Here is a 27,699-nt window from a genome sequence, read left to right as displayed (position 1 = left end):
TTTTTACTCGCTTCAGCACTCAGCGGTCCCGTTGTGAGCTTGTGTGGCCTACCACTTCTCGGCTGAGCCGTTGTTGCTCCTAGATGTTTCCACTTCGCAATAACAGCACTTACAGTTGACTGGGGCAGTTCAGCAGGGCAGAAATATGACAAACTGACTTGTTGGAAAGGTGGCATCCTATGATGGTGCCACGTTTAATGTCACAGTTCTTCAGCAAGGCTATTCTACTGCCAATGTTTGTCTATGGAGACTGCATGGCAGGGAGCTCAATTTTATACACCTGTCAGTAAGGGGTGTGGCTGAAACAGCRGAATCCACAAATTTGAAAAGGGGTGTCCAAATACTTTTGWWTAGATAGTGTACACACAAAAGTCAGCTCAGACAGATTCAGCAGAGGCCCAGCTCATGAGCTCAATCTGCAGTAGATTTTAATAAAAAAAACGGAAAATGTATGTTTACGCAACAAATACTAATGCATCAAATAGTATCGTTCTATAGTCAAACCGAATCGCTTCAAACTAAAACGTATCGTTCCTGTATAGTAGACCATGTCTCTACATACGGATCCAATCGTCTTGAATAGGAAAGACGCACATCCCTCACACACACACACACACACACATGCACTATGAGTTCCCTTCCCACTAAAATCTAATTTCCCATTGTCATAACTTAAGTGTTTTTCAAGGACGATTATTACATTTTATAATTTAAATCTCTAAGACACATTACATAGATGACATACASTCATAATCCACCTACACACACCTTGGTGAGAATTGTGGTTTTCTTTGGGGAGAGGTCGTCTACGTGGTTCTGGGACTCCATGACTGACGTGTTCTGTATGGAGAGACGACAACATGACTGACGTGTTCTGTATGGAGAGACGACAACATGACTGACGTGTTCTGTATGGAGAGACGACAACATGACTGACGTGTTCTGTATGGAGAAATGACAGCGCAGGTTTACAATATGTCCGTGTCCCTTACACACACTTCATCTGAACCAGTCAGACTATTGAGAGCCCTGTCCAGGTGTGTATGGATGTCAGTAGAAGACAACCATAGAAGGTATTTCTTCAGAGGATAGACGTACTACCTCATCTGCAAAAATCAACCTGATGTTGCACTGTATCGTTTTAGACTAGTGGTCACCAACCTCTTTGTGAGTCAAGATGGAAGATCTTTATTTTACATGAAGAAAAAAGACGTACAAAAGGTAATGCCTATGCAACATTAACCAATTAAAATAGGTCCTGTAACAATGAGGTTTGTGCAGTAGGCCATAGGCCCAATACATTATCACTGCTTGAATGGCCCTGCCAATGTTGTTCTTCTCAGAACATTTTGAAATGTAAAAAGTTAATAATTTGTTGTGTTACTTGAGGTACAGCCAAGTGAGCATAATAATTCACTTATTTTTTTACTGGACTGATGACCTGCATCTGATGGTCAGTCTGAGGGGAGGGYGGGAGCAGTGGTTAGGCTGCCTCTCACCAGAGCCACTGTCCCTCCACTGAGAAAAGGCGATAGTCTTCCAGCTGATCGCGAAAATCAAGTTGCACTGCATTATTTCTGTCTCATGCACCAGTTCATGTTACTCCTATGATCAGAAAGTGAAATATTCTTCGATATTAAAAAAAGACAAGGCGCTAATTAGAGGTCAACCGATTAAATCGGAATGGCCAATTAATTAGGGCKGATTTCAAGTTTTCATAACAATCGSTAATTGGTATTTTTGGACACCTTTATTTAACTAGGCCAGTCAGTTATTAAGAACAAATTCTTATTTTCAATAACGGCCTKGGAACAGTGGGTTAACTGCCTTGTTCAGGGGCAGAATGACAGATTTTTACCTTGTCAGCTCGGGGATTCGTTTTTGCAACCTTTCGGTTACTAGTCCAACGCTCTAACCACCTGCCTTACATTGCACTCCARGAGGAGCCTGCGTGGCAGGCTGACTACATGTTACGTGAGGGCAGCAAGAAGTTGCTAGCTAGCATTAAACTTATCTTATAAAAAAAACAATCAATCTTAACATAATCACTAGCAAACTACACATGGTTGATGATATTACTAGTTTATCTAGCGTGTCCTGCGTTGCATATAATCGATGCGGTGCCTGTTAATTTATCATGGAATCACAGCCTACTTCGCCAAACGGGTGATGATTTAACAAGCGCATTTGCGAAAAAAGCACTGTCGGTGCACCAATGTGTACCTAACCATAAACATCAATGCCTTTCTTTAAAATCAATACACAAGTATATATTTTTYAACCTGCATATTTAGTTAATATTGCCTACTAACATGAATTTCTTATAATTAGGGAAATTGTGTCACTTCTCTTGCGTTCCGTGCAAGCAGTCACGGAATATGCAGCAGCTTGGGCCGCCTGGCTCATTGCGAACTGTGTGAAGTCCATTTATTCCTACAATAGCCATAATTAATTTGCCAAATTGTACATAATTATGACATAACATTGAAGGTTGTACAATGTAGAGCAATATTTAGACTTAGGATGCCATCCGTTAGATAAAATACGGAACGGTTCCGTATTTCACTGAAAGAATAAACTTTTGTTTTCGAATGATAGTTTCCTGATTCTACCATTTTAATGACCAAAGGCTCGTATTTCTGTGTGTTATATGTTATAATTAAGTCTATGATTTGATAGAGCAGTCTGACTGAGCGATGGTAGGCACCAGCAGGCTCGTAAGCATTCATTCAAACAGCACTTTCGTGCGTTTGCCAGCAGCTATTGCGCTGTTTATGACTTCAAGCCTATCAACTCTCGAGATTAGGCTGGTGTAACCGATGTGAAATGGCTAGCTAGTTAGCGGGGTGCGCGCTAATAGCGTTTCAAATGTCACTCGCTCTGAGATTTGGAGTAGTTGTTCCCCTTGCTCTGCATGGGTAACGCTGCTTCGAGGGTGGCTGTTGTCGAGGTGTTCCTGGTTCGAGCACAGATAGAAGCGAGGAGCGGGACGGAAGCTATACTTTTACACTGGCAATACTAAAGTGCCTATAAGAACATCCAATAGTCAAAGGTATATGAAATACAAATCGTATAGAGAGAAATAGTCCTATAATAACTACAACCTAAAACTTCTTACCTGGGAATATTGAAGACTCATGTTAAAAGGAACCACCAGCTTTCATATGTTCTCATGTTCTGAGCAAGGAACTTAAACGTTAGCTTTCTTACAAGGCACATATTGCACTTTTACTTTCTCCAACACTTTTTATTTGAGGCTAAATTGATTTTATTTATGTATTATATTSAGTTAAAATAAGTGTTCATTCAGTATTGTTGTAATTGTCATTATTACAAATACATTTTTGCAAAAATCGGCCYATTAATCGGTACRGGCTTTTTTGGGTCCTCCAATAATCGGCATCGGCGTTGAAAAATCATAATCGGTCGACCTCTAGCTCTAATATTAACAATGCAAGCTTATCGGAACACTTTGCTTTACTCATTCATTACAGCTGCAGTGCTGGTTGTAGCGTGAGTGGAAGTAGGGAGAASGTGCATGTTATAGCTTATAAAAGGCATTGAACAGTCTTGACAGTGCTGAATAACTTAAACATGACCTTGCTCAAAAACAGCAGCTCTTTGCTGTATTCATTGAGTCTCTCTAGCCATCTTTTTTWAAAGTTTGGAAATCTCACAGTATCAACTTTGCTGTGTGTTCCAGGCTTCTTTTTACAGTCTACGGCTCCAGGACACTGTTCAGACATGGTGATRTGAGCTATCTGGATTGGCCAGTGGTAGGCCTATAAGGGCACTTGATTTGCGCTCTGGGCCTGCCGGGTAGGGGAGTTCTACCTTCAGATACATGAAATGGCTCAAAATGGGAACACTTYGCYMTCCRYGRYCRYGGAKRGCRAACTCAAAAAATATATATAATGTTTGGTGATCAACTAGGAACGCCTTGGACATCGACCAGTTGATCGTGATCAACCGGTTGGTGACCACCATTTTAAACCAATAGTAACCGGACAGACAGACGGGTACACAGACAGACAGACGGGTACACACAAAATCAGGGCTGAAGCAGACACTAGCAGTTCAGTACAAAGCAGACAGACCGGTGGTGTAGAGAGAAGCCTAGGCCATAGAGACAGGCAGCCAGTGACACCCAGGCAAGCATACCGCGGAGCCTCACTACACCCCCAGTCCTACACACCTCCAGGCAACCTAGCACTGCTCCCCAGGCAACATGCTCTGTTAGCCTATCCTTATTGTCCCCCCAGCCAACTCCGCTATTCTGACTCAGATTAATTAAACAACTTTTACCAGGTGAACTTGTGCAATAACCACAGAATTTGTTTTATTTTTTTGTTTTATAAAAATAAAAACATGCAACACTTCCTCTTGACAGTTGTGAGGGAGGAAGAGACGCAGCCTAGCTACTGGAAGCTTAACTTTCACTTCAATCAGTACTTGCTAGGRTTGGCCAGGCTTGATAGAAGCCTGTTCCTGTGATTCACGTGTTAGCCTATTATGCACACAGTGGTTTATCATCAATGTTCAGTTTATGGTGTAACGTTAACAATCTTTTGGAAGCTGGCCTGGATCTACCTTGGAGCAGAAGATGCCAGAGAGGTGCCTGAGAGAAGAGCAGATTTTGGGGGAGGGAGAGGCAGGAAGGCAAAAGGGCCATGGGAGGATGCAGGACATAGTACGTGGTGGTGTGGTGTTAGGGGGTGAAGAGGAGGGAGGAGAGAGTGGGGCAGCAGGTAGGTCGGTCAGAATTAAGAGGAGAGAGTAGCAGAACCTGGTTGTGAGCCCGGGTAGAGGGGATGCTCTGCAGGCACCTGAGTGCACACAAACTCTCTGCCACCGAGGAGCAGCCCAGCCAGAGAGAGCGAGGCACAGAGCTCTGTGAGAGAGAGAGAGGAATGAAAGGAGAGAAAACAGGAATGACACAGGGAGGGAGAGAAAGGGTGATGATGAGAGAGGAAAAGAGATTAGGGAACAAGGGAGATGAAGGGGAGGACAGGAGATGAGGTTAAGAGGATAGATAAGAGCGCAGCAGAAGGAAGAGGGTCAGAGAGGGAAAGAATACGTAAATTTAAAAAAGGAGTGAAGACAATGATGACCAAACAGAATAGGAGAGGAAAGAATAGATTGGTGTTGAGGAGAGAGATGTGTAACCAAACCAGTGTTTGAGGATGAGGAGAAGAGAAGGGAGGAGGAGTTTGGGGTAGTGAGGGGAAAAACCAGTATTAGAACTACAAGCACATTTGCACAGTGAGCGAAAAAAGACATACACACTTTCAAACACAAGGCATAGTTAGACATACAAAAGCATTATTAGATATGAAGTGGGTGGGGATAGGAAGAGGAGTGGGAGGGGCAACAGGCATGTTTGTCAATTTTCTGCACTCTGATTTTTGTTAATGCCCTGCCCTCTGCTCTGCCATCCTCACACTATGGAAGTGGTTAGTGATTTACATAGGGACAAAATGCACACACACAAACAGAAAACAACAAACCCAACATGAGTGTACATTGCCAAACAATTCAGTGAAAGTAGGCCATATAATATGGGTCGGTGAAAGGCTACTCCTGGGTCCTGGGTAGGCCTGAGGGTAAATAGAACAGAAACATATCCTAGCTCATGTTCAATGTAGTTACTTGCWGGGCTCATTTTAAAGTAGTTGTGTTTTAGAGAGGGGTGTGACGTTTACCTAAATAGGAAAATAAAAACTCAAGTCCTGACAGATTCATTAGTTAGTTACAGGTGAATCACTTAAGAGAGTATTACTCATTTCTGATTCATCATGAAAGTAATGCCATCCTTGCTGTTGTGTGAGGAGACAGTCTTGTTCTGTGGAATTTCACTTTCTCTGCTGGCTGGAACCAAATCCGTTACTTTTTGATCAGACCCTTTTACTGTAAATATCAGGCTTAGGCAAGACATTTCAGTTGAACGCAGTCAGTTGTACAACTGAATAGGTATCCCCCTTACTGTAGCTATAAACTCTGTTTACAGCTTCTAGCTAACTCTCACATTTGCCTGTCAAGACTGGCAATTAGCTGACGTCCTCTATAAAAAATGATGTCAGAACAACCACTAACAAACTAGAACTCTGGGCAAACAGCTATAACCCCCCGAAATATGATATGTCTTTTGGGCGGATCATGTGTCTAGTTCAGCTAACTAGCTAATCAGCTACCAATGAATACTGCGAACTTACGTTAGCTACCTTGGTAAATTGAACGATGACAAGATGAAAAACCAAATACAACATCAATAGCTAGCTAACTTAGACAGCTGGCATTTATGTAGCTGTCAAAATGAAACTACTGAGTGTCAAGTAAATTGAAATGATTAATGAATCACAACACAATGTCAGGGTGCCCAACTACGTTAGTAATGGAGTTAACAATTTAAATACCTCTTTCTAACTAGTTAATGTTGATGCCCACTTCCTTCTACGCAGCTTTATAAACAAACACGCACACTAGTTACAATAACATATCGACATTGAAGAGGGGTGGGGGCAACACGCTTCATTCTGTTTATATGATCTTAATATACATTTTTATAGCTAGTCATGTATGTTGAGTCCATAGCTAACAGGCTAACTAGTTAGCTAACTAACTATGACACACTGGGCCGTGTGGCGCAGCGTCACTGCAGTGAAACGCTACACCGAAAATCTTGGCTTTCTTCAGCGGACGACTTTAAGTAACCTTTCGACTATTTTACATGTTAATGATTCAAATTGTCCACTGCAAAGGGAAGGGACTGTCCTGTCACTTTGAAAGATAGTTAGGTGTCGATGACCTAGTCAATCGCTMGACCAGTATACTCAAGGAAAAACATCGCTCTTTCAGGCCCTCCCTCATTTTTCCTCCACCTCTCCTGACCGTCGGTTCGAATTGGTACCCCGCCAGCCTTCGATTCAAGGCTCCACGGTTCCTTTTCGAGCCCAATAGCAACCCCGGGGACCTAATCTCACCAAAGCTTACCATTAATTCCAACGTGTTGTCCTCCATCTCCGGCTCCATGTTGTTGTTCCCCCCGAATCTCGGCTGTGAAAATAGAAACCCAACCCTGCGTCGGCGGCCTGCAAATGCAGAGACGTCATTAAACTTCCTAAACTACAGCTTGGCAGGGCTGTGTTTAGTGGGGGATGGGGCACTCCCTTCAAAACCAGACACTCTGATTGGCCGAGCTAAGCTAAAGAGGCGTGCATTAGCCCCATAATGATTGGCTTGTCGTGCTATCACGGCTTTCCCCGGGCTGCGTTCAGTACGTTTTGACGTTCAATTGAACAGAAACGGTGCTGTACTGAACAACCAGTTGAAAAACGGAGATGGGTTGGTTGTGGATTGTGGAACGCTGTCAGCCACACCTAGCATCACTGAGGTATAATGGGAAGATTCGATTATGCTGAGCCGCGGGGCACCTGGCCCGTCACGTCATCGGGCGAAAGCTGAGGGGGAGGCGCACCATTCTCAAATCGAACAGTAATCTGCACCGCTCGATCATTTTGTCAAGGCAGCATTTACCCTTTTGCATGGGAAACGCATAATCGTAGTCATTACTACATGTGCTTAATTACGTCATTTTTGTTTTGAACAGGACACCTGGCTCATGCCCGGGAGCCAGCCCGCTTCCAAATCGAATTGATTCAATTTTCAGCGGATACAAAATATGCCTACACTGGCGACCAGGCGGGATGAATTGAAACCCACCAAGAACGCTCTCCACACCTACCAAACCGGAGCAAACGTACCTCAAAGTCTGTTCAACGTTTTTAGGACACTTGTCGTTCAGTAGAAACCGTTCGGCCACGTAGCAAACGTTCAAGTGAACTGAACGCACCTCCAGTGACTCCCCAAMCAGAAGGACAAATGGTTGAAGATGTTAACATACTGGGAAACACAAAGCTTTATCAGTAATCATCACTTATTGTAACYATATTAAATATCCAGGCTCAGCGATGACTTGCATCTTACAATGAGTATGATGAACACTTTGCCTTCCCGGCACTAGGACTGCCAACTAAAAAAWATATATACATTTCTGTTGGGTCAGGTAATATTAGAGAATGATGTGAGGGGGGCTGATGGGTGGAAGATTTGTGTTGATTGTGGAAGCATATTCATTCTGCAGTACTTCTAAACACTAGTAAACAAGCAGCAGATCATTTGAAAAGACAGTGGATATAATGGCTAAAATGACAAATCTAGGCATGTATCTCTTCAAACAGGGATGTAAAGGCCAACTTGAGCAATGTCTGGGCAAAAATATTCTTACATATGTGATGAATAAAACGTGTAGAATGGGTGATGGTGTTCATTTTCTGAATTCCATTTTSTCCTTAACTTTTACACTGTTGATCGAGACGTCAAAAACCTGACCAGTGGTCTAACCGAGTGCATCTCTGTATTACCAGTCATGTGAAATCCATAGATTAGGGCCTAATGAATTTATTTCAATTTCCTTATATGAACTGTAGCTTAGTAAAAATCTTTAAAATTGTTGCATTTATATAGTTTTGTTCAGTATAAAATACATGCACAGGATAGCATATAAACAATTCACACATTCTACAGCCACTCTGATGCTCATGGGCTAAATAAAAATGTTCATCAGCAGGGGAGCCGGTAGAGCCAGTTCCTCTGGGAACGACACTCCACATGATTGAGACCACAGTGGATGAGGAGGTAGCAATGGTTTTCAGCAGTTAAAATTTAATACCCCCCTTTCTCTACAGAAACCCAGGTAAAAATTAAAATACAACAGCAGCAATTACAGTAAAAAATAAAAAGCCTAAATATATATATATAAAAAGCATTAAGGGGGGATAGAAGGAGGAAGGGCAAGGACACGATGAGGTAAAGAAAGGAAAATAGATGTTCTATACGCGAGGATGGAGTCCAAAGTCTTCATCGGACCGGGGGGAAGGAGGGTTGCTGCGAGCGAGGATTGCTGGGAACTTGCGGTTGTGTCCATTCAAAATGGAGGGGAGAAAAATAAACAAACTAAAACGATTTGAGTCAAGTCCAATCCAACCATGGGAAGGAACCAGCACTCTAAGGCAGGGATTCACTCAGGAAGGGTTTTGTCCCTCTCTGGATTGAAAGAAAATCTCACTCTTCAGCGAGTGTTATTAGATGTGTATGTATGGGTACATGTGTGCGTGTTTGAAATTGAATGCATGTCTGTCTACATGGTCAGTACGGCTCTTTTCACTTGCTGAAAAAATAAAAAGTGGCATATTTCTATCCTTATTTCGTCATTCTTCACCTTTTRCCTTCTTTCTCCCCTATTCAGTTCGACTACCTAGTAGTCATCTAAATCGAAAAACTCGTCGTCCTCCACCTGGTAATCTATGGCCTGGAAATCCACCCTGTACCGCAAGCATCCTGAAAGAGAGAGTAAGAAAGCGTAAATTATCTGGATAAAGACTGTTGCGGGACTGAACAGTCATTACTAATATTAGGTTCATGAAGTTGACCTCATGCTGTGAACTACCGCRACAACATGACCGTAACAAAAGGACACCATGTTATAATTCTATAAAACAACTGGTTGATGTGGACTCACCCCCGATGCCGCCGAAGCCCTTGACAAACTGAGACCCTTCCTGACTCTTGTCTGTGACGATCTCCAGCGTGGCTCCAAACTTCTTGTAGTTGTTGGCGAACCACTCCAGCAGAGGCATGCTTTCAATCAGCTCGTGGTCCTGCCCAGTCTGAACATGCGAGCACACACACACACACACAAATGGACAGGTTTGAGAGGGCAAAGAAATGTAAACAAGTTAACACCAAATTCAACCACCTGAATGGGTTCAGGGACAGAAAGTGTTGTCAAGGCAACCGTGTGTGTACCTGCGTGTGGGTGTGAGAACAAGGGATAGAGAACAGGGTTTACCTCCTTGTCTGTGAAGTGGGACTTGTCCTTCTCCTGCTCTGGTGTTAAYTAAAGAGTCTTCTCATCTGAAAACACAAAGGACGATGGAGACAGGGAATGAGAAACCGTGTGAAGTGTGTGTAGCGTTCTCTTCTCAGTTGTTCTACTTCATGGTGCTAGAGGATATACTGCACATGGGGAGTGTGTGTGTGTGTGTACCGTTTTCTGTTCCGACGCTCTCAGCCCCATGCAGGCGAAGAATATAGCGCATGGTGTCTAGGTTCTCATAAACGATGAGGATCTCCACAGCCCCCATCTCCAGGGCTTTGAGTGTGTCCTCCACCCCAAAACAGTACTTCCCCGTGTCCTGACTGATCTCATCAAAGTACCGGCCTGCAGAGAGTGAGCGAGTAGGAGAGAGAGAGCAAGAATGGAGGGGAAGAGGAATAAAGGATAGAAAAAATAAACATTTAGTGATGGGGGATGGAGAATGGGAAGCAATCATCATCACACTAATTATCATTACCATTCACAAGGAAACAATCTGCACTAACCCTAACAAAAACACCTAACACAGACACACATTCGCTGGGATAACCCAAAATCTAACCTCAACGTGCCACAAACAGACCTATGAGCTTCTTTTCCTGGATGAACTTGACGTTAGAGAGGACCTCTGCCGACAGCTCGATGGCCTGGTTGAAACCGTTCTCCCCTCCGTACGAGATGTCCACCAGCTTCAGTATCTTCGCCTGTAACCTCTGCGCGCACACAAAACAGGGGTCAGTGGGCCATGAAATGCTTGATTCACTCAGAATCAGAAAATCAGAGGAATTGCACCAAAAGCATCAACCTGACAAAGAATGAACTGATCACAGTATGGATTAATGCAGCATAAACCATGGATTATCTAAAACACACACACTTACAGGGTCGAACATGTCGGACTGGCTGAGCTCAGTCTTGAAGTCGGCAGACCCTGCTAGGACCATTCCGGCCACGTTGACCTTGTCGTTGGCCACATAGAGCTGGACAGCTGTCTCAGCCACCTTCCTCACATAGTTGTGTCTCTTCTCCATCCTCAGACGGGCAAAGCGCAAAGCAGACTGACCTCCTCTGCCTGAGAGAGAGATAAATTGTATTGGCTAAAGGGTATTGGTGGGGGATAACATCTAATGTTCTTGTTCTTATCTCTGCGTGTGTGTGTGTGTGTGTGTGTGTGTGTGATGAACGAAGCGTACCGTGTTTCTTGGGCAAGTCCACGGTGAACTTGTGCAGGACCTCTCTAGTGTTCCCCTGGAGCGTCCCGAATAGAGCCCCACTACCATCTATCACTATGAAGCCAAATTTACTGTCATCAGAGAGCAGGGCTGTCAACGCCTGGAGAGAGGGAGAGAGAAAGACAGAGGGCATTTCCATTACAATTGCCGCTAGAGACAATTAGACAACACGCATTCACACGCATACAGGAGACAGACAGAACTGAGTTGAGCTCCTACCTCAGTGTGGAACTTGTTGTCACAGAGGTACAGGGAGGTGTTGATGGGTTTAAAAGGCTCAAAGTCAATGTTGACTTTCTTCTCTTTGCCCTCATCTGTCACGATGGTTCCACAGTACACCACCAGGCCATTAGGTGGCACTGCAGGAGAGACAGGGATTATCAGTCAACACAGGCAGGACCCAGTGACCCATAGTAAATACACACAACAAAGAACAGACTGGCCCTTGCTGTAGCTTTGGAGTCTGCTATGAGGTCGTCAAGGCTTCAGCATCACACAACTATGCAGTCAGTCACTCACCCTTGTTGTATAGCTTTAGTCTCTGCTGTACAGAGGTGATGGCCCCGAGCACAGAGAGCCTGTTGACTCTGCTCTTGATGTTGGAGGCCGTGCCAAACTCATCTGCCAACATCTTGGCCACTCTGGAGATCTGGTCCTTAGGGGGGATGATCAGCGAGATCATGCTGGTTCCATTACTGAGGAGAGGGGGACAGGTGGTTAGACAWCCTAAATACACACATCCAGTTGTGTACATAACTGTCTTAGTCATATCTCAATCTCTGAAAGAAAGAAAGGAATATGCATCCACAAACAAAACAAACCTTCCACCCATCAGCCCCCCATCGTTGATTCTCTCATTTTACCTGATCTACCTTTGTGTGACACTGGCACCCTTCYACATTGACACAATCTGACACCACTGGCAACCAAACATTACCTTCCCGGTTTCCACTATCTGAAAGTTGAGGGAGGGGGGCACACAGTTTCCATACAAGCTCTGTCCTTGACACCAAAGACTGCGTTTAAGTTCCACTGAGCCACATTGTCTGCATTCACTATACACGCGGACGCTGCATACAGACGGGTAGCTAGCTTGTGAATATAGGTCAAATGGTCAACAGTGCATGTATGTAACGTTAGCAGAGGACAGTTGATCCTGCGTCAGTGGACACGAATACTTCAGGAACAACGCCGTCCCTTTTGCCTAGTCACAGCTCGAGGAATCCACGGAGCTAGCTTTGCTAACTACGTATCAAAATGAATATGGATGACCGCTAACTAACGTTACACATTGTCACCAAAGGAAGAATAGGACACGGCAATTGGATTGCTGCTTGCTACTCATCGAGTATAGATTCCATGCTTTCCACTTCCAAGTAGAAGACATGCTCAATGCCATATCGACAGCAAGCCAACATCGCTACTAACTGCTAAGTCTATCGCAGCATATGAGAACACAGCTGTGTTTGAATACCCATGATAACATAGTATATACTGTATACTACATACWTAATGAGTATCAGTTCATTTTAGTATACTGTAAATMAATGGTATCTTTTTCAGTTGAGCGTACTAGCGCTTCACCTGTCTACTGGAAGTCGATGCTGCTTGCTATTGCAACCGCTTTCTAGCTTGTTAGCATAASAAATTACTAGCTAGACATTTTAAATTAAATCTGGAGTGCCAGAGTGCGCTCCGAGRGTATGTAAATTCAGAACGTCGTCAGTTAGAAAATTCAGAGTGTTTCGCTCTCGGAGCGCACGCACACTGCCAGGCAATGTCAATGGACGCTCTGGCCGAGGAGTAGGGTTGATCCAAGCGTTCTGACCTCAAAACGGCAGTCAAGCTAACTTGCTACTWCCAGACACAAATGAGAGAACACCTCAATCTGACCGTTTTACTCYCCCTAGCAGAGCTGGTTYGGCTGTTTTCATGTTATCCAGAGCGTTGGTGACTAACAGTGCGGCTGGCAACAAGTTATTTACGCTTTTTTGARGACGTTTACTGACACCGGCCATATTCAACTGGTTTATTATGCGCTCTGGCACCGGGTACACTCAGACGAGAGTGCTCTGAAATCGGAGTAGATAGCCACAGCGAATTTACAAACGCACCCGAATGTCCATTGAGAACATACGACTATACCACTTAGCTAAACTAAGAATGATGAGAATAATCAAGTCAATAAACGTTGGATAGTTAGATGGCATTTTGTTGATATACTGGCAAGGTCGATGTATTGTAGCCAACTAACGTTAGGTAGCTAGCTAACATGGTACATACTGTTGTAACCATATGCTATACGTTTCGTAAGGAATTTAAATGTGGGGYAAAAATAATTAAATGTAACCTTTATTTAACTAAGCAAGTCAGTTAAGAACAAATTCTTATTTACAATGACGGCCTACACCGGCCAAACCCGGACAACGCTGGGACAATTGTGCGCCACCCTATTGGACAGCCTGGATTCGAACCAGGGTGTCTGTAGTGACYCCTCCAGCACTGAGATGCAGTCCCCTAGACCAGGATAGGGTAGCTTAGAAATTGTCAGCCAACATGACATGTAAGGTAACTTATTTGATAAGCAATGTATTACATTGCTCAACAGTTGTCATAATTAGTTAAAGCACTGAATTTGTTTCCGCTATCGTTGGACTTAAACCGCATATTTTCCGCCATTTTCTTCAAATCTGAAAACGTTGTGAAGCCACGCCTATTTTCTGAAGAAATGCATAATGGGCCCTAAAAATCACAGAAATAGTGTGCACCGGTTATATTTTWTWWTTATTTTTTATTAACAACAAATCACTACAGAAAGTACATGTGGGAACACAAGTATATATAAATAATATACAAAGGACAATTGGGCTAGGGGCGGGMCTAGGGGGTACAATATCACATTACACAAGGCCCTTAAGGGACAAACATAGAATTATAATTCTAACAGCGTTATTGTATAGTTTTAAATATAGTTACATTTCCTTTTGAAAGGTAAGAAAATGTGGTGTTTTGTATGTAAATATGAAATTTGGCCAAAAGAATAATGAGATGAATTACATAAAATTGTTCCAACTTATTTCTATCGTAGGTAAAGAATTCAAGCAGTACATCTCTCCACAATAGTGTAACATCTTCATAACTGTGTTCAATTATAAATCTACTGATGTCTTGCCACAGTTTCCTTACATGAATACAATGCCAAAAAAGATGCAACACCGTTTCTGGGTGGTCATTACAAAAGGTACAATTTGAGTTTATGTTTTCCTTAAACTTCTTCATTTAGTGGTTGGCAYGATAATATTTATGAACAATTTTAAAAGGAAACTTCCTTAATTTTATTAACAAGTAGGTGTGTGTGTGGCAACATCCAAACTTTCTCCCAACAGATATTATCAATAAAACCGTTCTAATAAGGCATGACATAATGTATAGATATAACCAGTTGCAAAGCAGGATTTGTTGTATACTCGTATTTCGGCGAATGTAGTACGACATCCGGGAACTTTTGGCATACTAACTACAGTTGAAGTCGGATGTTTACATACACCTTTGCCAAATAKATTTAAACTCAGRTTTTCACAATTATTGACATTTATTCCCAGTAAAAATTCCCTGTTTTAGGTCAGTTAAAATAAAGTGGTGATCCTAAGAATGTGAAATGTCAGAATAATTCCAGAGAATGATTAATTTCAGCTTTTATTTTTTTCATCACATCTCCAGTGGGTCAGAAGTTTACATTTTGGGTAGCCTTCCACAATAAGTTGGGTGAATTTTAGCCCATTCCTCCTGACATAGCTGGTGTAACTGAGTCAGGTTTGTAGGCCTCCTTGTTTGCACACGCTTTTTCAGTTCTGCCCAAAAATGTTCTATAGGATTGAGGTCAGGGATTTGTGATGGCCACTCCAAAACCTTGACTTTGTTGTCCACAAGCCATCTCGCCACAACTTTGGAAGTATGCTTGGGGTCATTGTCCATTTGGAAGACCCATTTGCTTCAATATATCCACGTAATTTTCCTACCTCGTGATTAGAGGTCGACCGATTAATCGGAATGGCCGATTAAATAGGTCCGATTTCAAGTTTTCATAACAATTGGTAATCAGTATTTTTGGACACCGAACAGAACGACAGATTTTTACCTTGTCAGCTCGGGGATTCATTTTTGCAATCTTCCGGTTACTAGTCCAACGCTCTAACCACCTGCCTTACATTGCACTCCACGAGGAGCCTGCGTGGCAGGCTGACTACCTGTTACGCGAGGGCAGCAAGAAGCCACGGTAAGTTGCTAGCTAGCATTAAACTTATCTTATAAAAAACAATCAAACTACACATGGTTGATGATATTACCAGTTTATCTAGCGTGTCCTGCGTTGCATATAATCGATGTGCCTACTTCGACAAACGGTGATGATTTAACAAGCGCATTTGCGAAAAAAAAGCACTGTCGTTGCACCAATGTACCCAACCATAAACATCAATGTCTTTCTTTAAAATCAATACACAAGTATTTATTTTTGAACCTGCATATTTAGTTAATATTGCCTGTTAACATGAATTTCTTATAACTAGGGAAATTGTCACTTCTCTTGCGTTCCGTGCAAGCAGTCACGGTATATGCAGCAGCTTGGGCCACCTGGCTCATTGCGAACTGTGTGAAGTCCATTTATTCCTAACAAAGGCCGTAATTAATTTGCCAGAATTGTACATAATTATGACATAACATTGAAGGTTGTACAATGTAACAGCAATATTTAGACTTAGGGATGCCATCCGTTAGATAAAATACGGAACGGTTCCGTATTTCACTGAAAGAATAAACGTTTTGTTTTCGAAATGATAGTTTCCTGATTCGACCATTTTAATGACCAAAGGCTCGTATTTCTGTGTATTATGTTATAATTAAGTCTATGATTTGATAGAGCAGTCTGACTGAGCGATGGTAGGCACCAGCAGGCTCGTAAGCATTCATTCAAACAGCACTTTCGTGCGTTTGCCAGCAGCTATTGCGCTGTTTATGACTTCAAGCCTATCAACCCTCGAGATTAGGCTGGTGTAACCGATGTGAAATGGCTAGCTAGTTAGCGGGGTGCGCGCTAATAGCGTTTCAAATGTCACTCGCTCTGAGACTTGGAGTAGTTGTTCCCCTTGCTCTGCATGGGTAACGCTGCTTCGAGTGTGGCTGTTGTCGAGGTGTTCCTGGTTCGAGCACAGATAGAAGCGAGGAGCGGGACGGAAGCTATACTTTTACACTGGCAATACTAAAGTGCCTATAAGAACATCCAATAGTCAAAGGTATATGAAATACAAATCGTATAGAGAGAAATAGTCCTATAATCCACAACCTAAAACTTCTTACCTGGAAATATTGAAAACTCATGTTAAAAGAACACCAGCTTTCATATTTCTCATGTTCTGAGCAAGGAACAAACATAGCTTTTTACATGGCACATAATGCATCTTTACTTTCTTCTCCAACACTGTTTCTGCATTATTTAAACCAAATTGAACATGTTTTTATCATTATTATTTGAGGCTAAATATGTGTATTCAGTATATATTAAGTTAAATAAGTGTTCATTCAGTATTGTTGTAATTTCATTATTACAAATAAATTAAATGTAAAAATTTTTTATTTAAAATCAGCCGATTAACGGTATTGCTTTTTTTGGTCCTCCAATATTCGGTATTAAAAGAAAATCATAATCGGTCGACCTCTACTCATAATGCCATCTATTTTGTGAAGTGCACCAGCCCCTAATGCAGCAAAGCACCCCACAACATGATGCTGGCCACCCCCCATGCCTTCACAGTGTTGTGTTCTTTGCATATGGCAGCCCCCCCCCCCCTTTTCCCCCCAAACATAACGGTGTCATTATGCCAAACAGTTCTATTTTTTTTCATCAAACCAGAGACATTCTCCAAAAAGTACCAATCTTTCCCATGTGCAGTTGCAAACCGTAGTCTGCTTTGTTTTAATGGCGTTTGGCACAGTGCCTTCTCCTTGTGAGCGCCCTTTCAGGTTATGTCATATAGACTCTTTTTACTGTGATTAATACTTTGTACCGCTTTCCTCCACATCTTCACCAGCTCCTTTGCTGTTGTTCTGGCGATTGATTTGCACTTTTTGCACCAAAACTTTCATCTCTAGGAGACAAACACGTCTCCTCTCTGAGCGTACACAGCTGGTTGTCCATGTGTGAATACTTCGCTACATTGTTTACAGATGAACATGGTACCCTTCAGGCGTTTCGAAATTCCTCCAAGGATGAATCAGACTTGTGAAGTCTACAATTATCTGAGCTTGCGCGATTCTTTAATTGCCCATATTCAAAGCAAAGAGGCACTGAGTTTGAAGGTAGGCCTTGAAATACATCCACAGGTACACCTCCAATTGACTCAAATTAGGTCAATTAGCCTATCAGAAGCTTCTAAAGCCATGGCATAATTTTCTGGAATTTTCCAAGCTGTTTAAAGGCACAGTCAACTTAGTGTATGTAAACTTCTGACCCACTGGAATTGTGATAGATTATTTCACTTATAATTCCCTGTGTCTAAACAATTGTTGGAAAAATGACTTGTGTCATGCACAAAGTAGATGTCCTAACCGACTTGCCAAAACTATAGTTCGTGAACAAGAAATGTGTAGAGTAGTTGAGAAACTAGTTTTAATTGCCTCCAACATAAGTGTATGTAAACTTCCGACTTCAACTGTATATCCTTACTATGACCAATAGGCATACTATATACTCAATTCACGTCACAAATAGTACGGTTAGTATGAGAACACAGATAAATGTGATAACCACACCAACACGCTATTTTTCAAGACTCCATCCACGGTAGCCGGCGTTTTCAGCTAGGTAACAGTTAACTGACATGTTGCTAACGTTAGTTAAGCCGGACATCAACACACAAACAACCGAGCTAGCTACAAATAACACGGCAATCAACATAATAAGTATACGATGAACTTTGAATACTGGTGGGAACTAAAGTTAATTAGTTGGCTGTGTTAGCAAGCTACCCAACTACCATAGCTAAGCTACCACTCCCAAATTCGGCCTCACTTATCCAGCTGTTATCACATGGTCCATTCACGTCGGCATATCGACACGTCGGCATATCGACACCCAGGCACACACATCGTATTCAACCACTTACCCACGGGCAGCTTCCAAACTTTTAATCAGTTTCTTGATTTTCCATATCTCCACGTTCCTGTCTGCCGCGTTAGGGTCATCCGCCATCTTTCCTGCTGTAATCGCGTCAGCACCTGAAAGAGAAGAACGTTAGCTGGCTAACGTTACATCGGATTTTAGGTTGCCAGGGTGACAGTTGTGTACCTCTCGGAGCTAGAGGTGGGTGTCCGAGAGGGACCTGGATCAGCAGTGGTGGACCTACCCGGAGGAAGAAGACTATACCCCGCTTGCTGTGTCGGCAAAGTGCGCGGAAAAATTAGGCCTATAACTTACACTTCCCAACCTATTCGTTATATGACGTCGCAACCCGACCTAGCTTCGCCTCACTTCATCAATAAACAATTAAAATATTCAACTGTCAAKCCGTTCCACCAGACACCTTGCATGTACAAACACAATCGACGACACCGTACCTGCCTCGGGCAACGCCGCTACGGTTACCACGCTAGTTGATTCAGTCGTAAGTGAAATGACGGCTCCTCTCCACAAGCTTCGCGTGATGTGATTTCGGTTATTCTCACTTCCTGGAAACCGCGTTGAAACTGTGAGTTACTTTGTTGGTTGGTCAAAACTCCATGTTGATCATGGATATCTGCACGGTGATTGGAGTGATGAACTATTATACGAAAATGGGCGTGGACATCTCAAAATGTTTCACATGGGATTTGTAGTCAAAAGGATATTTTACGACGGATCACAACTTGAAGTTCACTTGAACTTCTGTAGTGACTTGAATAGAGAAAAAACATTAGCTAGCTAAGCAATGTCATGAAATGAAAATATCCATCAGTCATAATATCACATTACCAAAGTTTGGTCGGTGGAAGAATGGATTTTGTCAGTTTTGGAAGCCTCTAATTTCCACTATATACTATTGAGTATAGATACTTTCCAATTGCATTAAAAACAACTATTTCTATTGGCAATGTAGTACAAAATCTACAGTATTGCTTCCAAAGTTAAAGTCCAGTGTTGCACCACTAGATGACAGCATTGATTCACAAAAGAAAGCACCTTTATGGTACTACACCATACCGTGTGGTGTTGTGTGTGTGTGGTGTGTGTGGTGCTGTGTTGGTTGTGTGGTGTGTCGTGTGTGTGTGTGTGTGTGTGGTGACTGTGTTGTGGTGTGTGTGGTGTGTGCTGTGGTGTGGTGTTACGGATTTTTGTCGTTAATGACTAAAATATGTAATACATTTGACTTAGAATTATAACTAAACAAATACTACTATATTACTGTAAGAATGAATAATCATAAATGTTAAGTTATGTTTCCTGTTAGAAAGAGGGTTTATCTTCAGAAGGCTAGAATGATGTCTCTTCCCAGAGGAGAAAGACCTTGGTTGGTGTAGATAGTTTAACAAGTGGCAGACATTAAAACCTATGACATCATCTTTTATATAACCTGATGTAAAGTATTATATCAGTACTCTCGAGAATAAACGCTATGATTGATTGATTTTAAGACTGGTTTGTCCATTTGGCTGATAATATCTTACAAATTCTTATTTATGGGCAGAGTGTTTTAATTGATTGGTTGATAAACATAGGAATGAAATCCTTTAACAATGTGTGTGTGTGTGTGTGTGTGGTGTGGTGTGTGTGGGTGTTGGTGTGTGTGTGTGTTGTGTGTGTGTGTGTGTGTGTTGCTGTGTTGTGTGCACAACCCCTCCTGCCGCCCTCCATACATCTCAGATTCCATTCTAATTTCCCCTCTGCACTGATACCCATATTACAGACTGTAAATGATACAGCAGTTTGCGAGGCAGTCTTCCTCCAGTACAATATAAACACCCATTTATCACCCTCTGTCTGCCATCAGAGCTGTAATCTGTCGCCTGGAAACGGATCTGGCCTAGTGTTCAGTGTTCTGGTCAGACAAGTTACATTTTCCCCAACTCAACAGATTCTCTGCAGACAGGGTCAGAGTGATATCATTCTGTTACTTCAGACAGGTAAAGGGGAGTCAAGGAGAGAAACTCATGTTCTGTCTTTGTGTACAGTAGTAGATCCAGAAGAAACTGCAACCTACAATGACCTCCAATGATTTCTGATGACCCCTCTAAGGTAGAGACAACCATATGAGAGAGGTTGGCTGACCATGTGTGTGTGTGGGAGGGTTATGGCGAGAGCGACCCGACACAGATGCCATCAGGTCCGCTCTGCTCCACTTTCCATCTGTGACCATCTGCTAGAGGGAGGGAGGGGATGGATGGAGGGAGGGAGGGAGGGAGAGGGACGGAGGGGATAGAGGGAGGGAGAGGATAGAGGGGGGAGGGAGGGATGTTGAGGTGTTCAAGGGCATCCCTGTGCTTGTCACAAACTGAACAAAGGGGGAGGGGATGGGTGGCGCTTTGGGTTGGATGTGGTGAGACACAAAGACACACGCACATATCACTATGTACCCCACCCCACACCTGCTCTCTGTTCCTCATGTCACATTCAGTTTTGTCCCTACCAGGAGACTGTAAGAGCTGACATATACAGTACAATCATTGGAGCAGACAGAGGTAGCAGTGACAGGCACTGGCCTAATCCTGACCTAAAGCAGGACAAACACAAAAACTGACCTTGGATAAGTGCTGAGGGGGGACTATATTGATGACTCTGATTCAGAATTTACCATTGACTGGTGGAGTTCAGACCCCTGAATACTGAATGTGTCAAATGATTAAACCAGTTAGTGCTTCATTCTCATTTCCATCAGCACAGGGTTTATTAAGCCTGGGCCCGCCTCTTTCTTAACATCAATGACTGCGTAAATGGAGCCATGCAAATAAAACTTGATCAAATGACTGTGATTCCTAATCTCTGGTGTTATATAAAAGACCCATTAATGCTTGGCTCATTTATTCTCCCTCTGACAACGTCATGTCCAGTTGGGAGTGTAAAGACGCAGCTTTCAGAAAGCCAGGGAAAACCATTGAAACCTCAGAGGGAATTAAGCAGCAGTTTTTCCGCATGCTAATTTGTGTCTCACTGTCTCTCTGTCTGCCACACATTCAGACAGGGGATCAGAATCATCAGCACTTCAATAACTAGCATCCCCGCTAAAGACACATCTTCTTAAGCAGCTGCTGTGTGTGTGTGTGTGTGTGTGCGTGTGTGTGCGCATGCGTGTGTGTGTGTGAGTGTATCTGGCGGAGTCTATCTGGTATCTTGTGTGCCTCTGCTCTGTGTTTTGTGGTGTGGAAGAAAGTACCAAGATGTGGCGCCCATTGCTGGGGCTTTGCTGTGTGTCTTGGGTTGTGGAAGAAAGTACCAAGATGTGGCGCCCATTGCTGGGCTTTGCTGTGTCGTCTTGGGTTGTGGAAGAAAGTACCAAGATGTGGCGCCCATTGCTGGGGCTTTGCTGTGTGTCTTGGGTTGTGGAAGAAAGTACCAAGACGAGTCTACATTCTCGTCACATCACTGCCTCTCCCTCCCTCTCTTTCCTCTCTACGTCTTCCTTTTAGGCAGACAGGACATTTACTGATCTGCTCCTAAATATTAAGTGGATTAATCAGGAACATAGAGCTGGAGCTTCATAAATAGCAATGAGAGGCGGTGAGACGAGAGGGGGTCGAGGATCCTCTCCGTATCCACTGTGTAGAGCTATTAAGAGTTTATTAATGCACTGGATTAAACCCAATAACCTCTATTTAAAGAAGGTGGGACATGCAGTCTATCTTAATGATGGATCTCATACYGGTCACACTGAAAGGGAATTGGGAGCCAGGGAAACAATTCCCGCCTCCACAGCTGAGTGACATGGGGCAAACGCCAATCACATTTCATCTATGAGGGAGCCCTGGAGAGTTAGTGTCTCGCCCTCTTGCACAGAACCTTTCGATGTGCTTAGTGGCGATATAGAGGCCCAAACTGCTTAACGCTGCAGGTTGAAGTTAAATATATAATGGACACGTTTCCATTTATGCTACGTTACCCTTCACCTTTCACCAACCAAGCACGTCCCTGATACAGCAACAGCAGATGTGTTATTTCTGAGTTTTAAGCTTGAGTAAAACGAGAGAGCAAGTCATATTTAGAAGGAACAATCAAGCCCTCAAGTAAAGGACATGACAATCCGATGAGGGGCTGGTTTGACAAATGTCAACATGCTATGTCAACACCTCTTCCTGATAACGCCTGCTGTCCCGGAGAGGAAACATTACCCTATGTTCATCCTGACAGTATCCCTGGGGCTTTTGCAGTGTCTTTGTTTGGCTTGAGTCTGCAGGGGAAATAGTAGGAAACAAGTGGCGTTTAACACTCAAACAATCTGCATCAATCTTGGAATGGTCTTGGAATGGCTCACATTTGGAAAGTTGACTGAACAAGATACCGGGCTGGCCCAGCCGACTTGATTTTCAGACACTAATCTTAGGTCAGTATTGTGTGTTTTCCCCAAATGGATTTGAGAAGGSTAGGCTGAACTTAGATCTGTGCCTAATGCGCCGTTTCTATCCATAGCTATATTAATCCACACCACCAGTCACAGATCACAGCCCTAACCTAGTTTTAAATCACCATGACACAGCCATAACAGACTCAGAATGATAGAGGGAGTGAYAGGGCAGAAGAGATAGAGGGAGAGAGACTGAAAAATGGATTTTCTTCCAGCTGCATGAATCAAATTGAGTACAAAAGGGCATTATCAAATCGATAGATTTAATATGGCATATTAGATGAAGACAAAGGCATGTCTGGTGAGGGGAGTTAACTTTTGACTGATGTCACTGGGACACATCAATATAGTCCATTGCCATTTGGATGAAGGATAAGCTATGTAAAATGCAATAACACACAACTCCCAAACCTCAATGAAACTTGTAAAAGGATTTTAGCTCATGTATGCCTGAGTGACAGAGTAGGTGTAATAAGTATTGTGTGTGTGTGGTGTGTGTGGTGTGTGGTGTGGTGTGTGTGTGTGTGTGTGTGTGTGGTGTGTGTGTTGTGTGTGTGTGTGTGTGTGATGTGTGTGTGTTGTGTGTGTGTGTGTGTGTGTTGTGGTGTGTGTGTGGTCAGCAAAAATGGACATCATTTAAATAAGACCATCACACAGAGTAGGTACAGGACAGGACAGACTTAAATTTATTCAGACAAACATTGTGGAAACTGTTACAATAAAATCAAGATATTTTCAGCCCATAACATCACATTCCATTATAGCTCCAGAAGGGGAAAAATAAGACACTGAAGAAACTCACTACACTATGCTTCTATGGAAGAGCTACATGAATCTAGCTACATTAAGGAACAATTGATTTCACACCAATAGTCTGTTAAATGCAACTGACAAGCCACAGCCTTCCATGGCAATATATTACACCCCTTTCACATAGTATTTTTTCTCTTTAAAAGTAAAAAATATATAGAATTAACAAAGAAGACTTTAGCAAATATGGCCATTTATGTGTTTGTTGGACTAGCGCAGCTGTCATCTAGAACGTTGTGTGTGTGTGTGTGTGTGTGTGTGTGTGTGTGGTTGTGTGTGTGTGTGTGTGTGTGTGTTGTGTGTGTGTGTGTGTGTGTGTGTTGTGTGTGTGTGTGTGTGTTGTGTGTGGTGTGTATGCGTGTGTGTATGCGTGTGTGTGTATTGTGTTAGTATGGGGAAGTTTTATTGTCTCTCTGGCTGATGTACACAGACTGAGGTCAGAGTTGAAGCTGCAAGGGTAAAAACGAAAGGGTCACATTGCATGTTATTGACGAGATCAACAAACACCAATCAATATCAGGGTCAGAGGTTGAGAGTTCACGAGGGATGCAGTGACCAATGAGTTAATGTTGTGATGATACGGAAATATCACCAAAGTTGTTTACTAATACCACATATATACACGTTTTGAAGTCGGAAAGTTTATCATCACTAGATTGGAGTCATTTAAAACTATTCGGCACAAATTCTTGTTAACAAACTTATAGTTTTGCAGTCGGGTTAGGTATCATCTATCTTTGTGCTTGACACAATATTTTTCCATAATGTTTACAGACAGATTTATTTAACTTATTAATTCACTGTTATCACAATCCAGTGGGTCAGAAGTTGTTACATACACTTAAATTGACTGTGCCTTTAAACAGCTTGGAATAATTCCAGAAATTATGTCAATGGCTTTAGAAGCTGTTCCTGATAGGCTAAAGCGGGGGGGGGGGGGGGGGACTATTTGAGTCAATTGGAATCGTGTACCTGTGGATTATTTAAGGCCACTTCTAAACCAGTGCCTGGTTCAGTTTCTTGGTTCATCTTGGGAGCAATTCCAAAAGCCTGAAGTACATGTTCATCTGCTACAAACAATAGTACGCAAGTATAAAACATGGGCCCACGCAGCCGTCATAACCTCTCATGGGGGCGGAGACCCCCCATTCTGTCTCCTAGAATGAACGTACTTTGGTAGAAAAGTGCAAAATACATCGCCAGAACAACAGCAAAGACTTGTGAGATGCTGGAGAAACAGTACAAAACAGTAAATATATCCACAGTAAAACGAGTCCTCTATCGACATAACCTGAAAGGGCGCTCAGCAAGGAAGAAGCCACTGCTCCAAAACCGCTATTAAAAAAAGGCAGACTACGGTTTGCAACTGCACATGGGGACAAGATCATACTTTTTGGAGAGATGTCCTCTGGTCTGATGAAACAAAAATAGAACTGTTTGGCCATAATGACCATCGTTATGTTTGGAAGAAAAAGGGGGAGGCTTGCAAGCCGAAGAACACCATCCCAACCGTGAAGCACGGGGGTGGCAGCACCATGTTGTGGGGGTGCTTTGCTGCAGGAGGGACTGGTGCACTTCACAAAATAGATGGCATCATGAGACAGGAAAATTATGTGGATGTATTGAATCAACATCTCAAGACATCAGTCAGGAAGTTAAAGCTTGGTCAAAAATGGGTCTTCCAAAAGGACAAGGACCCCAAGCATACTTCCAAAGTTGTGGCAAAATGGCTTAAGGACAACAAAGTCAAGGTATTGGAGTGGCCTTCTCAAAGCCTTGACCTCAATCCAATAGAAAATGTGTGGGCAGAACTGAAAAAGCGTGTGCGAGCAAGGAGGCCTACAAACCTGACTCAGTTACACGAGCTCTGTCAGGAGGAATGGGACAAAATTCACCCAGCTTATTGTGGGAAGCTTGTGGAAGGCTACCCGAAACGTTTGACCCAAGTTAAACAATTTAAAGGCAATGCTACCAAATAGTAATTGAGTGTATGTAAACTTCTGACCCACTGGGAATGTGATGAAAGAAATAAAAGCTGAAATAAATAGTTCTCTCTAKTATTATTCTGACATTTCACATACTTAAAATAAAGTGGTGATCCTAAGTGACCTAAGACGGGGAATTTTTACTGGGATTAAATGTCAAGAATTGTGAAAAACTGAGTTTAAATGTATTTGGCAAAGGTGTATGTAAACTTCTGACTTCAACTGTATATTGTTATGGTTGAGGGACATGGAAATAGTTAGGGAGGGGGAAGGAGAGAGAGGGGGAAGGAAGGAACAAATAAGAACAGAGAACAAAAAGGGAGGATGGGCATTTGAGAAAAATATACATTTGAGGGAAAGAGAAAGAATGCCCAAAACCCAAAAGCATACATTTCTTCCCCTGAGTTCCTCTTTCTGTCTTTCATCTTGGAGRGAGATGAAAGGTTGATTCTACGGGTGTCAAATGACCACCCATTACCAACAACCCCCATTCCGCCCAATCATGGTGTGCATTACTCGTCTCCACAGAGWCTCTGGGCTGAGAGACAATGCAGCGAGCGATACTGCAGCCTCGCAGGGGAGACATCTCTGAGCTATAAAAAACAAAATAAGGGAAACGAAAGAGAGGAGCGCCATGGCTGTAAAACTCTCTCACACATTCCCCCAGTGTGAAAAACAGAGGAGAGAGTGAGAGAGAGAGGAGGGTAGAGAGAGGGAGAAAAATAGGGAAAATAAGCGAGCGACAAAATGATAGTGAAGATGAGCGAGAGAGAGGGGGAGCTAGAGGGAGTGGAAGGCTGTGAGAGGGAGCAGAGGAAGAGTGAGAGAGTGGGAGATTTGAATGTGAGCAATCAGCGTTAGGTCGTGATATTAGCTGTGTGCCTGCCTGGAACTACACTTATATTTTACAGATTGAAACATCAGTGGTGCCAACTGATTGGCTGAAGAGTAGAAGAGCTCAGTGATGTATTGTGTGAAGCTTTAGTCAGTGCTGTATCCCTTTCAAAAAAAGATTGAAAACTGCAACCTGTAGTAAGTGCAGTCAACTGTGGTATTTTGGACGCAGTAATTGCAGAATAACTGCAATGTACTGCACTGTAACTGCAGTTAAATTGCTAAATTACTGTAGTAAAAAAAACAGTTATACTGCACTCTGACTGGAATCTTTTTTCGTAAGGGATAAGCCAAAGTGTCAATCACAAGAGTCTCACACTTTAATCAAAGATCCGTTCAAGATGTGTTCCCGCTGGCCAAAGCACGCCAAAGCAAGAGCAATGTATCATTACGCTGCATCACAAGARCAATGAAACACAAGCCTTACAAATACAGTACTGACAACTGATAAAATAGTGCCCAGCTCAGACCCGCAAATATATATGTCCGATCATCCAAGGCCTGTCATTATCAAAGTGGAATGCCACTGAGTATTGTGTGGGTGTGCTGATACTGTTCCAGAGTAAGGCTTAACTGTTCAAAAGCCTACCTTATGGGTTAAGCCTATCRCATCTGGGTTTGTGGGCTAGATACATTAAGATAACTGACCTCACTTGATTACCACGCAGAATATTCTGAAAAAAAGCAGGAGGTTATTTAGAATAGAAGTTATAGAATGTTCCACTTCCTCAGTCAACAGTACACACCAATGGTTACAGAAAAAAACTCTATGACAAACACAACTATTACACTATGTTCTTTTTAACAGACTGACTCTGCTTCTAGCTGTGTTTATTCCCCCCCAAAGCGAACCCTTAAAAGCATTTTCTCTTTGTGTCCGTTTCTAAATCTGCAGGCTGGATTTGGGAGGGTTTGAAAAAGGTCTGAATAATGGCAGGGCTCTTTGTGTGACCACAATTAGATTTCTCTGTTCTGTAGTTCCACAGACTAAGTGCCTCCAACTGAAACAGAAGTACAAAACTAGCTGGAAAAAAAGTCATTATCAAAGCTTTCAAGCTGAAGAGAGTGGTTGCTATTTAGTAAGTGGCTGACAACATGGTTTTGAACTTTTAAAGCTAAATTGGAAGAGGAAGCATGAAATAAAGACTGCACAGCATTGAGACAGCAAGGGGAGAGAGCACTGCAGCAACCAATATGGGCAAGGGGAGAGAGCACTGCAGCAACCAATATGGGCAAGGGGAGAGAGCACTGCAGCAACC

At 42.8% G+C, this 27,699-nt stretch overlaps 1 protein-coding gene, 1 long non-coding RNA gene and 1 pseudogene across 6 annotated transcripts in view; 1 reads left to right on the top strand and 2 right to left on the bottom strand.

The window, feature by feature from the left end:
* Nucleotides 1-7,153, bottom strand: part of LOC112073251 (F-box and WD repeat domain-containing 11-B) — a 21,879-nt gene extending 14,726 nt beyond the window's left edge. For 2 of the 5 annotated variants that reach the window (XM_024140579.2, XM_024140580.2), the window contains exon 1: nucleotides 6,991-7,150. In XM_024140579.2, the coding sequence (XP_023996347.1) occupies nucleotides 6,991-7,029 (39 nt within the window). In that variant the 5' untranslated portion in view covers nucleotides 7,030-7,150. Of the gene's footprint in view, nucleotides 1-768; nucleotides 844-4,786; nucleotides 4,892-6,990 lie in introns of those variants that run through there. The other 3 variants (XM_024140577.2, XM_024140578.2, XM_024140581.2) reach the window with 3 other exon arrangements.
* Nucleotides 7,154-7,263: 110 nt separating this feature from the next.
* LOC112073253 (uncharacterized) lies at nucleotides 7,264-9,241 on the top strand. The gene is made up of 2 exons (XR_002894490.2): nucleotides 7,264-7,491; nucleotides 7,607-9,241. It is a non-coding gene; the product is annotated as an uncharacterized lncRNA (long non-coding RNA).
* On the bottom strand, nucleotides 8,702-18,886 carry LOC112073252 (eukaryotic peptide chain release factor subunit 1-like; annotated as a pseudogene).
* Between the last annotated feature and the right edge of the window lie 8,813 nt (nucleotides 18,887-27,699).

The sequence above is a fragment of the Salvelinus sp. IW2-2015 genome, unplaced genomic scaffold (assembly GCF_002910315.2).
Source record: "Salvelinus sp. IW2-2015 unplaced genomic scaffold, ASM291031v2 Un_scaffold2199, whole genome shotgun sequence".
In the NCBI taxonomy this organism is placed as follows: Eukaryota; Metazoa; Chordata; class Actinopteri; order Salmoniformes; family Salmonidae; genus Salvelinus; species Salvelinus sp. IW2-2015.
The sequence above is the reverse complement of the archived record's forward strand: the minus strand, read 5'-3'. Positions and strand labels throughout refer to the sequence as shown.